The sequence below is a fragment of the Hemiscyllium ocellatum genome, chromosome 21 (assembly GCF_020745735.1).
Source record: "Hemiscyllium ocellatum isolate sHemOce1 chromosome 21, sHemOce1.pat.X.cur, whole genome shotgun sequence".
Taxonomy (NCBI): Eukaryota; Metazoa; Chordata; class Chondrichthyes; order Orectolobiformes; family Hemiscylliidae; genus Hemiscyllium; species Hemiscyllium ocellatum.
Genome location: NC_083421.1, coordinates 45,682,317 through 45,696,737, shown reverse-complemented (window position 1 = coordinate 45,696,737; position 14,421 = coordinate 45,682,317). Strand labels below are relative to the sequence as shown.

The following is a 14,421-nucleotide window of genomic DNA, read 5'->3' as shown; positions in this document are numbered from 1 at the left end:
TTTGATAAAACTTTTAGTTTGTTCTAGCTTCTTTGGCTCAGTAACACCATATCTTGAGTTTTGACATTGCCTCAACAGCTTTTTCAGATAGCAAGTTCTAAATTTCCAGTAGTCTTTGTGTGAAGAGTATGTTACTCCAGAGTATGCCAGGTTTAATTCTAAGGCAATGTCCAGAATTGAATACAGTGCTTCAGATTGGATCTCATTAGAGTGTTCAAATGTAATTTCTCTTCCACCCTTTGAATTCTGGCCATTTTGAGAAAAAGATCCATTAACCTTTTCAGTAATTAGTTGTAACTTGTATACAATGTTTACTTATTTCTATTTTATATTTGGATGCATATTGTAAATTTATTGAATTTTTCTGTTAAGTGAGCATTGCTTGAAGTCAAGAATGCTGTTGACAAACCAATGAAGGATAAATATTGAATTGTCAAGCTATCCGGAAACTTCAGCTTTAAATACTGCATGATTAATACAATCTAGTCCAATCCATTTTTAACGTTAACATGCTGTTTGAAGAGGGGATTGTGTTTTCCATTGCTGTGACATCTGTCAACATGCTGAGAAAACTCTGGACTGTTAATAGTTCATCTGATGGATGAGTGCAATGCTTATCTTGAATTAATATCTTCAAATTTAACTTGTTGATGTATTGAAGGAAAAATATGTATCATGTTATCTAATTGTACTGATACGTTTTCTTAATCTACTGAAATGTAGTAACATCCTTTTGCACAGAAAATAAAATTATGTTAACTTTAAAGTGAGATGCCTCAATATTAATCAAAGTACTTTACCTTATGAAGTGTCTATAATAAAATTTACTTTCCAATGATTATTTATTTGCTACTTTGGAGTATTTATGTCTTTGGACTTTTGCATTATCTTGGTAACGTTTGGATTGTCATTAGGGAATGCAGGGTTGAGTTTTCAGCACATAGTTTGACTTTTCTTTCTATTTAGTTTGATATATTTTCTTCATTACTGGCTTTTTCACACTAATTTCTTGTAAGTTGGATGCTACAGTTTAATTTGTATACCACCTCAACTTGCCATTTTGCAAATGTAATCTGTATGCAGATTCAAAGAAGTTTGAAAGACCACATTAGTTTCTGCTTTATACCTTTTTATTAAACTCCGGTTTTTGGGTTGTAAATCAAGCCTCCATAAAGAGTTGAGTGCATTCTTGATATGTCAACTTCTTCATCCCAGGAATCAGCCTCATGAATTTCTATTGAACTGCCTGCTCTGCTAACACATCCTTTCTTAAATATGGAGACCAAAACTTGACATAGTTGTTGGCCTCACCAACATCCTGTATGATTGTAACAAGTCTTAGCTACTTTTAAACTCCAGCCCGTTAGCAATAAAGGCCAAAATTCTGTGTGACTACTTAATCGTTTGTTGCACGTGCAGGTTTCATGCACTAGAATATCCAGATCTCTTTGTGCTGCACTTTTTTGAAGCTTCTCTCCGTTTTAGTGCTAGTCTGCCTTTTGATTCTCCCTACAAAAGTGGCATGATCTTGCACTTTCCTGCATTATACACCATCTGCTAAGTTTTCACCTGCTCATTACCCTACCTATAGTCTTCATCACAACATGCTTTCCCATTGTTTTTACATCATCAACAAATTCCTCCAAAATTCCCTCCTCTACGGCATTGATATAGATAGTAGTTAATTGGGGCCCTGGTACTAATGCTTGTAGCATTCTTCTAGTTACATCTTTCCAACCCAAAAAAAAACACATTAGTCTCGACTCTGTCTTGTGCACGTGAGCCAATCCTCAGTTCATTGCCAACACATTATCCCCAACATTGTGAGCCTCTAGCATGTACAGTAACTTATTATATGTCATCTTATCAATTGTCTTCTATAAATCCAATACACAACATCTACTGGTTCCCCTTTATCAACTCTGTTTGTTATATCCTCAAAACACTTTAGCAAATTTATCAAACCAAAAATATTCCCTGTTTGTTATTGTCCCCAATTAACCTAGGAGTTTGATAATGGTATTTGTAAAAGGAAACTATTTACTACAATTGTGATAGATCCTTGGAGTCTGCAGAAAATATTTAGAGCTGAACAAAAAATGGAAACCGATTAACAAACAGCTGTTCTGGTATATGTGGTAAACCTCTATGTTTATTGCTGTGATAAAGGACATATAAAAAGACAAAGAAATTGCAGAGAGTGCAGTCTAGTGTTGGCACTTGACTAGTTCAAACCATACAGAATGTGAGTTATTATTGGAATAATTGACACACATGAATTCGTTATCAGGTGTAGTTGTGTTTTTATAATTTCAGTGATGTCTGTTGTCAAGTTGTAGTAGCCACTGATCATTATGGTAGTGAATGGTGGCCCACATGTAATGTTGACATTTTCTCTTTTCATCATCTTGTGTGTCCTAAAGTGTTTGCTTCAAAGCTGCTTGCAAACAAGACCTATTGTTTGTGTGACTACTGGTTTCTTCACCAGATAGAAAATATCCTTCAGTATGCAACAGTCTTCCATCCTGGAAACATGGTGAAGACGAGGAGATTGCCTCTGCTTGATGATTACCATTATATTTGGGAGCTTTGCTGTTGAGTGGATTGCTGCATTTATGGTTTTGTACTTTTTTGTTATGCATGATGGGTTACAACAATATTTTAACTCCTGACAACCATGATCCCAGTTTTATAACTTTTAAAAACAAATTGATGTCATAATTTTCATTTGTAGGTGTAATATATTTTTATTGCTTTTAATTATAATCTTCCTGTTCTGAAATTGGCAGAAAAAAGGTCTGTCATCAGCAGAGAAAAAGGACATAGACAATCTCTAGTAAGGGAGGTATGTCTTCCGGTTTTCTAAGGATTCGGGAGATTTTATTTATGGAAACGCTGGTGGCAGAAGAATGATCAGAACAAGTCTTGTTGCTGGTGACTGATTTAAGAAACTCTTTGTAGGGTGAGGAAAGTTGTAGGAAGACGATAATTTACTACTCAGTGAAATGGGGATTGGGGAACCCATTGAAAAGTGGAGCAGCTGTTGTATTTTGCTATAGTGGGCTGCAATTCTGTAGAGATTGCGATACACTAAAAGGAGAATGTTTCACTCCGTAATTTAAAGTATAAGTTGTCTACAATCAGAAAATAGTGTTTTAGTCAACTCCACTCAGTAGTTTTACTTTAAATATGAGCACTTGAAACACTTGGGGGGGGAAGAAAAGGATAATCAAAATAAGATGGGGAGATGCAGTGAAAGAAACAATGGGAAGAATAAATGATGACCTGATTAAAGTTTAAAAAAAATTGACGTACTATCAAGAAGTATGTAGCATTAGATTGTTTTCCACTGATTGTCAAGATGACAATAAACAGTATCCCCATATTACCAAATCATAATCTAGTCTCCAAGCACTTTCCTCAATTGTTGGAAAGTTTCTTTCATTTAACAACAGTAGTAAAGCCTGTTCTGATTGTTATTTGTCCTGGCCATGCCAGAACAAACCTCTCAGAATCTTTAGAAGACTGCAGAGAAAATTTCCCATCTGCATCAGCTGTGGTAGCTAGGAAAGTTAAGCAACCTTTTCCATCTAACCACACAAAACTTGTAGGGAAACCTGATCACAAAATGACGACCTTTGCTCTCTTTGTCCATGGTAGCATAAATGCATTAACTTTGTAAGTAGAAATGTTAATTTTACCATTCCTTGATTTCAAATCCTCTTCATCTTTGATGTAAATAGATAATTTACAGCACGAGTTTACACTCCTGCAACTTTCAACACCATTTTAGGAGACTTAGGATCTACTCATGTTATACTTGGAATACTGCCATTGTCTCAAATGATAAATATCTTAGCAGCACCTTTTTAGTAAAACAATCTAAATCATCTTTTCATCTTCAGTACTGAAACCATACAGCCCATGGACTTCAGTTACAGGTCTCATGACCAGCTTCAGTTATTCTAAATTTAAAGCTACAGTCCTAAAAGATTCAGTTCTAAAAAAAGTCCTCTTGTAAACCTTCTATTAGGAAAAAAGCCTGTAGTGGGAAATTTTGGCAACACCCCTTTGTATACGTTCTGTTAAATTTATGTTACATTGTTACCATCTCAACCAGTACAAACAATCTTATCATTATTTATTTTGTAACCCTAAATAGTCTTGCAGACTCTCAAGTCATTCCTTAACCTCATCTCGACATGTATGAGAAAGCTGCCAATGTTTAATTACTGAATTGCATGAAAAACCTTAATCAGTTGGATAAATTGAATGAATTGAATTGAATTATATGTATTCAAACTCACTGTAATACTTTTTTTTGTTGTGCAGAGTGCATGGAATATAGTAATTAAGTTTGACATTGTATTGAGCCAAAACTGCTAATGTTCAATCTATCTGACTTAATTTAACAAATGAATTTGGTTTTAAACTTTTGGCTTTATGAAGATACCTTTCTTACAAATACAATTGAATTCAATGTTTCTCTAATAGATTCAGTGATGTGGTTGGTTAGATATTGTTTGTTGGTTTTAAACTGTTCAAGGCTTTGAGAAATTGCTTGTGGGATTTGGTGAGTGAACAACAAATTAAAATTGTTTTCTAAAAGCCTAATTTATAAGTTCATATGACATGAATTTGGTTGAAAAGACTGAAACAGTTATATGTCCGTTACTGTTAGTGTTTCTTCCAGGTGTTCAGAAAGATGCTTTAGTTCAATTCAGTGTTTAATCTGTACATGCTACAGTATGTATTCAACATTACTTTTGCTATTATACTTTATTTGTAGAGTAGGTTTTTCTTTTTGCCATTAACATGTTAAGGGAATGTCACCAACACATGTTCTCCTTAACAATAATGATTTTCTGTCAGGGAAAATCATTTACTTCCTTCACTCATGATTATTCCTCTGTTTTGTTTTCTTTTTGCCTGTTTTGAACTCCTGACCTGCGTCCCCTCTCCCCTCACACAAGATTATGCTGAGCAGCTACGAAATTTGCAGAAGACAAAAGAGAAGCTTGAGATTGCATTAGAAAAACATCAGGATTGTACGTATTTTGATTTTTATTGTTTCTTATTGAGAGATTGAATTCATTGAGTTTTTGGGATGGTGATCTTTCTTTCATTAATAACATAAATAATTAAAGTCAAAAATTTAACTGGATTACTTTGTCTTTGAAGACATCAGTAGCAAACATAGACAACGATATGATTGCATTGTTAAAAATTATGGAAGAACATTTCCAAAAGTCTTTTTTTTAAAAAAAAGAACCAATGTTATTAATTTTAGAGTAGAAAATAGTACCTAGTGTCAGTTTTTAAAAGTTCACTTAACAGGACAATACAATTAGATGGTTAGTGAAATTTCATTTACCAGAAGATAATAGTATGTAATATTTTTATTCCAAATTTTAATCAGCCTCAATGAGGAAACTTCAAGAACAGAATGAGGCATATCAAGCCAACAGAGCAAAGATGGCAGAAGGAATGGCACAAGCCTTGGAAAAGAAGGATCAGGTAACCTGAATGAAGTTGCAGAATGAAGTTAATATTAGACTATAATAGTTCTGATGCAGTTTCACTGGACTCAAAGCATTAGCTCTATTTTACTCTTGACACATGCTGCCAGATTCTCCAGCCCTTCCTAGTTTTGTGTCAGATTTCTATCATCCTCAATTCTTTGTTTCATAACATAATGCTATACCAGATTTGAATGTTTTAGAATGAAGTAGCCATGCAACATTACATGTTTGATTACTGATTACTGCAGGTTTCAAAATCATTCTAGAACTCCTTGCAAATTCCTAAAGAGCTGCAAAATATTTTTAAGAATGCATCATTGTAATCTCTTCCAAGAACACCACATTCTGCAGATCATTGCTCTGAGCTTTGCAGTAAGAAAGAGGAAAAGCACTGTTTAACATGCATTCTAAACTTGTTTTGTTTCCCATGCCTCCATGAAAAAAACTCCTTTATTTTAGCTGTTTAAACTTACAACCTATTTGGACTTTACTAGCTAATAGGTTTAGAAGTAAGAGAAAGTGAGGACGGCAGATGCTGGAGAGTCGGAGTCGAAAAGTGTGGTGCAGGAAAGGCACAACGTGTTAGGCAGCATCCGAAGACCAGGAGAGTTTAATTTAGATAAATATGAGATGTTGCAAATCAGGGCAAGACTTAGACTTATACACTGTGGTGTGTTGCTGATCAAAGAGACTTTGGGGTGCAGGTTCACAGTTCCTTGACGTGGAGTCACTGGTAGACAGGGTGGTGAAGGAGGACTTTGCTACATTTGCCTTCATTGGTCAGTGCATTGTGTTGGGTTGGGTTGTCATGTTGGGGCTGTACAGGACATTGGTTACACCACTTTTGGAATACTGCGTTTAGTTCTGTTCACCCTGTTGTAGGAAATATGTTGTTAAATCTTTTTGGCATCCTGTTGAGTTTACGATGATGTTGCTGGGATTGGACTGATTTGGAGATGCCAGTGTTGGACCTCGGTGTGTACAAAGTTAAAAATCACAACAACAGATTATAGTCCATAAGGTTTAATTGGGAGCACTAGCTTTTGGAGCGCTGCACTTTCATCAGGCGTTGGAAGGTTTGAGCTATAGAGGAAGACTGAATAGGCTGAGGCTATTTTCCCCAGAGTGTTGGAGGTTGAGAGGCGATCTTAGAGATTTATAAAATCATGAAGGAATAAGATGAATAGTCAAGGTGTTTTCCCCAGGGTAGGAAAATCTAAAACTAGAGGACTTAGTTTTAAAGTGAGAAGGGAAAGGTATAAAAGGAACCTAAAGGGGCAATATTCCATACACAGGTTGGTGCACGTATGGCATGAGCTGCCAGAGGAAGTGGTGGTACAGTTACAACATTTAAAAGGCATCTTGGTGGGTACTTGAATAGGAAGGGTTTAGAAGGGATATGAACCAAATTCTGGCAAATGATACTAGATTAATTTAGGATACCTGCTTAGCCCAGACATGTTTGTCTGTTTCTATGCTGTACAACTCTGAGTCTAAATGAATCAACCAAAAGATGTGCTTTATGAACTCCATAAATGCTGTGTTAATTTATGTGCATTGATTTCGCATCTGTACCTTTTTTGAAAATGTTTCTGCAATTCTAGTTTTGAAAGAAAATTAATCGTCATTTTTATTTTCAGGACTGGATGCTGAAAATTTCCATTCTTGAAAAGGTATTGCACTTTCATAGCTTTTAAGTATTGTCTATTATTATACTATTCCCTGGCTAAAGAGAATGAAGAAATATGATATTTAAGCTTTTGATTTTCTGATTGTACAATCCAGACCAGATATCCTATGTGCTGGAAGTACTCATCCAGAATGGTATTAAGTCATTTGTGATTTTCTGACACCCATTTTGTATGCAATGAGATCCTTCAAACAGTGGTTAGCTAAATGATGGTTAATTTATTTGATCATATTGGATGCAGTGCAACTGATGACATGACAAAACATTGCAGCTGCAAGTGACAGAACACTCTTTGGTTGAAAGACTCCTAGATTCCACCCATGTAACAGTATCTTCTCCCTTCATCAATGTTAGCAGGAAAGAATTCCACTTGTTTCTTGCTCACCTTGTCTACAAGGAACTGTATTATGTTTGCTTGCTTTCCTCATAGCTACAATAATGCGTCATTAAGGTAGTCAACTATTACCAGCATTTTTATTTTCACCGTTACTATATATGTGACTACCAGGGTGGTACTTTGTGCACTAGCTGAGGTTATCATGAAGGTCCAACCTTCTCAAGCTCTCCCTCATCTGAGATATGGTGACCCTCCGATAAACCATTACCAGTCATCTCCCTCTAGTGAGAGAGTGCATCCATGCACACACAAAATGATTTTCAGAATTGTTTAAAGGCATTGATTTCTGAAATTATAGATTTTAATAGCCTTTTCTTTCTCTTTTATTAACTTGTGTAGGAGAACGCAATGCTTGAGAATCAGCTGAAGCAAATGAAGGATCACAGTTTAAATCTGTTCCAGAAACGAGATGAGCAGGATGAACTGGATGGATTTCAGCAGCAGGAACTTGCCAAAGTCAAACATATGGTATAAGAAACAGAACATGAGTATTCTCACAATCTTCCAACATTTAGAAAGCCTCATTGCTTTGTATAATTTCTAGCGAAGATAAATTTTCCTCTAACGGAATTTGGAATGAGTTAATTTTTTAATCACCTAATGTATCTGGTATAATGTTACATTGCACAGAACCCTTATTTATGAGGTTGGTGATGTAACCCTGGGGCCACTGGCAAGCAATTTGTTGTTGCCCTGTAACTTAGTTTTGTTTGCACTTAAATTACTTGGGTTGTTAGGATTAAAGGTTGTTGTGGTTCTGTTCGCCAAGCTGGGAGTTTTTGTTGCAAACGTTTCATCCCCTTTCTAGGTGACAGTGCTTGGGAGCCTCCTGTGAAGTGCTTCTGTGATGTTTCCTCCGGCATTTATAGTGATTTGTCTCTGCCGCTTCCGGTTGTAGTTCCAATGCCAGAGGAAACATCACAGAAGCACTTCACAGGAGGCTCCCAAGCACTAAGGATGTCACCTAGACAGGGGACGAAACGTTGGCAATACAAATTCCCAGCTCAGCGAACAGAACCACAACAACGAGCACCTGAGCTACAAATCTTCTCCCAAGCTTTGAGGATTAAAGGTGTCATGTTTAAACTTAAACCATGTTAAAACATTTTAATTCTGATCTAAAACTGATCAATAAAGAATCATTCTTTTATTTGCTTGACAGCTCTTGAGGAAAGAAGAACTGTTGCGCAATATTGAAAAGGAACTTGAAGAGCAGAAAATAGAACTCAATCAAACCAAAGAAGAGCTGAAGCTCTCCAATAAGAAACTCCTAAATCAAGACGAAATGCTGGAGCAGCTGCAGGCACTTAATGCAGATATTAGCAAAGAAAGGTACAAAATGTTTAGAAAAAAATGTCAGAGTTCTAAATCATTTTTTCCCCCATGATCTTTACAATTTTATGTTAATTCAAAATTAACAGATATTTCTAGCCATGTAATGGTTCTGTTCATTGCTATGGAATCATTCACAGCCCCTTTGGTTTAGAGGTGGATACAGGAATTACAGATTTTTAAAAAATGCTTGAATGCAACACTCCTCAGTACTGTGAGCTTGGATTATGCCTTGAAAATTTTAATTTTGTTGTACCAACAAAGTTCAGTGTAGGAAATGTGGACATTCAGCTGAAAAGTACGTGTACATTGTAATATATTCATGTTTGTGGTTTCTTTTATTGCAAGTAAAGTGATCATTTTATAACTGCTATGCCGTGTGAACATGGGAGCGGAAATTAGCCATTCACTCCATCAACTCTGCTCTGCCATTCACTTAGTTCATGGCTGATCATTTACCTCTGTCACTTTCCCATACCATCATCATATCATTTGATCTCTGTCAATGTCTTCAGAAATCTATCAATTTCTGTCTTGAACATGTCAATGCTTTCACGGTCCTTTAGGGTAGAGAATTTTAGAAATTCACCAACTCTGAGTGGAGGAAGTCTTCCTCATCTTGGTCTTAAATAACTTACCCTTACTTTGAGACTGGCTGTCAGTCTTGTCAAAGTGAACATCCTGTTTACATTTGTCCTGTAAGAATTTGAAGTTTCAATGAGATCACCCCTCATTGTTCAAAACTCTAGAAAAATGCAGGCTCAGTTTCCTCAATGTCTGCTCTTAATACCATCCTGCCATCCCAAGGATAAATCTGTTGAACTTCTGTTATTTGTGCCCAATTAACATATATTTTATAATAGATTGTAACACTTTCCTGACTACTGACATGAAACTAAGAGATAAGTTGTTCTCTATTTTCTCTCTCCTTTCCTTTACAAGTAGGCTGGTTAGATTTGCTACCTTCCAGTCTTATAGGAACCTTTCCAGAATCTGTAGAAGTTTGAAAGATATTCACCACCCATTATCTCCACAACCATCTCCTTCAACACTCTGGGATATGGAACATCTGGGCCAGGGGATTTATCAAATTTTAATCCAATTAACTTTTTAAGTGACGAACTCTTTATTAGCACTAATGTCTTCAATTTCTCATTCTCACCTGTACCTTGGTTTCCTAGTATTTGAGGAATTTTTCTGTTCTTCCTCCCTGAAGCCAATCAATGTTGCAAAATAATTGTCAGAATTGCTAACAGATTATGTTTGCTGTGTTGTTTTCTTTTAAATCCTGTTAAATTTTGTTTAATGTGCAGAGAAGAATTTGAGACTACAAAAAGAACTGCAGGAGGGAAAATAACAGAGTTAGAATGCAGAACACAGGAATTACAGGATGTGATTCAGAGACTGTCAGCTGATTTACAGAAGGTACAAATGTTTAGAGTTTCATTCAGTAATCATTGGTGTTATTGACCAGGCTAGAATCCATCAATCTATTTTAAGAAGGGAGCCTAGACCCTGACTTTTTCTTATTTTAAGGAAGATGTGCAGTGGATATTCTAGGTATGATGCAGCTGGTCAAACCATTCAGTTTTAAGCAAAACAGAATTTTTAAAAAATGCTGCAGTTGAAACACGTACGACAGCAAATGGAATTTCGAATAACTTAACTATTTAAAAACTTAATTGATTCAAAACAGCAACTTAACTAAGGAGTTGTTCTTCAATTCCTGCAATATCCCATAAACATACCCCTTAGCAAAAGGTAAATTCAAACACAGGTTCTTACAGGCAGGAGCGATTTCAGAGATGAAAGTCAGCCAGGGATCATCTGCTGAAACACGGAAGTGATTTTCACTGTAACAGCTTCTGCAACAGCTGCCAGCAGCTTCTGTGCTATAACTAAATCAAGCTAGAAAAAAAAACCCTGAACTGTGAGAACTGGCCACTCCCCTGCCATTGTTAAAGTAGACATTTCCAGACATTTTGGTACCTCTGCCTTTCCGACCCCTTGGGAAACCAAAGGACAAAGCAACCTTGTTAAAGTGACAGCAGCACCATGTTGGTAATCCACTTCTTTGTTCAGCCTGATAGTCATTTTAATTTGAAGAAAATTCATGTTGAAATTTGCTCCCATCTGGATTTCTGAATCTCTTTATTTCTTCGTAAGTAGAACCATGGAAAGTGCAAAGTTATAATTTAGCATGTTTAAATGCTATGACCAATTACTTTTGCCTTTTGGTAATGTAATGTAGGTTTGTAGTATATTATTATTTGAGATTTTAGGTTTGAAAATCAGGGAAAAGTGGATTTTGGTTTTCAGTTCTGTGAATTTTGTGTGTTACAATTTTCTTTTTGTAAAAATCAGATAGTAATTTTGAGCATGCTTTCCTAAGAAAGCATGTGATTTAAGTTAGATGCATTCTTCACTTAGTTAGTTGCTAAATGTTTACTAATTTGAGTTTTTATGATACAGGAACAGTTTCAGAGGCCATTAGTAGTTTAAACTCAGAAGAAAAGTCAACCCAGTAGAAGGGGGGTTCTCTTTAATTTATAGAAGTCTCCAAGCTGTGAGAATTAGGAAAAAGCCCCAAGTCGTCAAAATTGGAAAGAGGTAACTGGGCATTTAGAGGTAGAAAGTGGTCTCCTGGCCATCAGAATTGAATAAAAGTGTTGCATTGCTGAAACAGCTTAAGGAGGATTGGAAAGAGTCATTTGAAAAAATAATTAAAGTGAAGATAGGATACTTCATTGGGACCGAGTGACCACATAGAATGTTGCTGGGAAAAGGATTGAATCTACTTGCTGTTTATGTTGAGATCTCTGCTGCAAATGTGTTGCTGGTCAAAGCACAGCAGGCCAGGCAGCATCTCAGGAATAGAGAATTCGACGTTTCGAGCATAAGCCCTTCTCTCAATTGTCTTGGATGTGCGTATTAAACTTTTTTTTGCCTTTGTACTTCTCTGTTTAAAGAACTTTGGCAACCTAGTCTGAATAAACTCAGTAACTGCTAATTACAGAGATCAAACCTTAAAAGTAAAACATGATCTACCAAGTCAGTTTTCACTTTGAGATTTGACTTGTCCAGTATTATCATCAGCTGGGGTCATAAGTTATAATGAAAAAACATGTTGTTACTATAAGTTTTACTTAATTTTCATAGTTCAGTCCATCAAAGAAGTATGTATTATAATCCACTAGAAAATAATGATTTACGTGGGCCACCTCAGGAAGGAATTATTGTGCTGCAGTTAGTATAAACCATATTGTTAAAATACTGTGAAAACAAATCAAAACACTTAATGCTAGAGATGGATCATATTGAACTCCAGAAATGCTTTGTGATGCATCAGTTAATTGCATGATGACTACTACCTGTCTTTTTGGTAAACAAGTTTCATCATTCTTATTGCTTTTAGATATAGTGGACCTTGCAGCTTATTGTGATTCTCACATGTTAGTGAGTTCACGTTTTTAGTTATTGTAAGCTGTCATTAGTTGCCTTGATTTCTCACTGTATCCATGTTGTTCTTTTGAAATAGGCATCTGCAGTGACAGAAGAGAAGGGAAAGTTTATAGAGCATCTGCAAGCAAAATTATTTTCCCTAGAAAAACGGTTAGAGGGAAATTATTCAGAGGATGAACATATTCAGGAGCTGCTTGAAGAGGTATTATTAACAGAATGAAAAATGCCTATATTATGCCACACAATAAATGTTTTTTTTTGAGGTTTTCTGTTGTTTGATTATCTCTTGAAACAAATTATTACGCATTTGAGTACTACAGTGTTTTTCTATCATAGCGTGAATCATTTTACTCTGTCTTTATTGAATATATGTCATATTATTAAAGTTGAATTTAAATCATAATTATGTTGCTAACAAGTTATTGTGTTGTGCAGAAATCCTGTCTAGAAAGGCAACTGGAAGAAACAAAGCATCAGTTGTTGGAAACTAAGACTAGCTACACTGTGACTATTAGTACTCTCAAAACACAGGTATGTGCTTTCCACAGGTGGAACGTTTAATTATATAAAGCAATTAATTTCAACAATTCATTCAACCAAATACTGACCGTGTCAACACGTAAGTTGACCTCCGAATACTTCCAGAAACTTTTAACCTGGCATGAAAATCTTTTGTTCTCTCTCTTCTGTTTAACTGTATGTCAAGTATAAAAGGGAATCACTGGCATAGGTGTGAGTGTTTTGCATTTTAAAATGTTATTGACATCCAACACCAAGCATTAGCTTGTGTTAAATTCTTGCGCATCTTCCTAACACAGCTTAAGTCTGTGTTTGATTCCTTGCACCCAGTTATAAAGTAATAAGTGAAGCATGCATTTATGGTATGAAAAATTGAAGCTGACGACTGAGATGAATGTAACGTCTCAAGACTGAAAAGTGGGGCAGACTTGTATGCAGAACACATACAAAAACATGATTTTTGGGGATGGAAAGATGGGTTTGACGTCTGTGTGTCAGGTTGGCTGACATGCCATGTTTTAGGATATGTTCACATTTTTGCCTTTTTAACTTTATTTTGCTGATTTGTTTTAGCTTGCCAAAGTAAATGATAAGGTTGTAGAAGTCCAGATTTTGATGAAGCAAAAAGATGACAAGGCTCAAGCTTTGAAAAACAGGAATGTTAGTCAGGTGCCTAGATATTTCTAATCAACCTGTTTAGAGATGTTATTACACACCTCTGGAGCAGGTGGGACTTGAACCCAGGTTTCCTGGCTCAGAAGTAAAGTTAGTGCCAACATATGACTGTAGTCCAATTACTTGGCCACTTGCCAATAATTTGTGGCATTCCTTTAAGTTTTAACGTGGCCTGAAAATCTGTTTTTTTTTAATTCTCTCATGGCTGATTGAGAAAACACATATAACATCTGAATGAATGAATTGTAACTATTCTCATTGATTTGGTCTTTCCTTAATGTTGGAATTTTCAAAGAAAATCAGCTACTATTCCACCTAGTTCTAATATTCTGCTTACTTTGCAGATCAGTGAGTTGGAGGGACAATTAAATTTGACCAAGGAAAAGCTAGTGCAGAAAGAAAGTGATATGAATGAAAAAGAAGTTCAATTAAAAAAGCTGGTAAGAAAATTTAAATGAATTCATTATGAATCCCAAAAATAAAACCAACTTTTTAAAAGAAAAGCTTCAGATTTCATCTCGGTAATTATATTTGTAGTAAGTCTAATTGAAATTTTGACGATGAGAATTACTTTTTCATAGCAAGAAGAAAGTGATGCTGAAAACAATAGATTGCAGCATCAAATTGCTGTTTTAAAACATCAGCACGCAGAAAGGACTAACCGAGTAGATGCACAAATTGCTGCTCTTGAAACTGCCCGTGAATTTGACAAAACAGCTTCACAACACAAGATAGTAAGTAATGTACTGCCAGGTATGATTTTTTTCAAAATGAAGATCTAAATTTTATGTTTATTTCTGTTTTTATTCAGAGGCATTTGTTTC

General features: G+C 35.7%; 1 protein-coding gene across 4 annotated transcripts in view; it reads left to right on the top strand.

The window, feature by feature from the left end:
- The window catches only part of golga1 (golgin A1), a 55,953-nt gene that overhangs the window by 9,512 nt on the left and 32,020 nt on the right, over nt 1-14,421 (top strand). For all 4 annotated transcript variants that reach the window (XM_060841404.1, XM_060841406.1, XM_060841405.1 and 1 more), the window contains 10 exons: nt 4,974-5,048; nt 5,420-5,517; nt 7,163-7,195; nt 7,949-8,077; nt 8,772-8,941; nt 10,255-10,366; nt 12,480-12,605; nt 12,839-12,934; nt 13,942-14,037; nt 14,179-14,331. In XM_060841404.1, the coding sequence (XP_060697387.1) occupies nt 4,974-5,048; nt 5,420-5,517; nt 7,163-7,195; nt 7,949-8,077; nt 8,772-8,941; nt 10,255-10,366; nt 12,480-12,605; nt 12,839-12,934; nt 13,942-14,037; nt 14,179-14,331 (1,088 nt within the window). The remainder of the gene's footprint in view (nt 1-4,973; nt 5,049-5,419; nt 5,518-7,162; nt 7,196-7,948; nt 8,078-8,771; nt 8,942-10,254; nt 10,367-12,479; nt 12,606-12,838; nt 12,935-13,941; nt 14,038-14,178; nt 14,332-14,421) is intronic.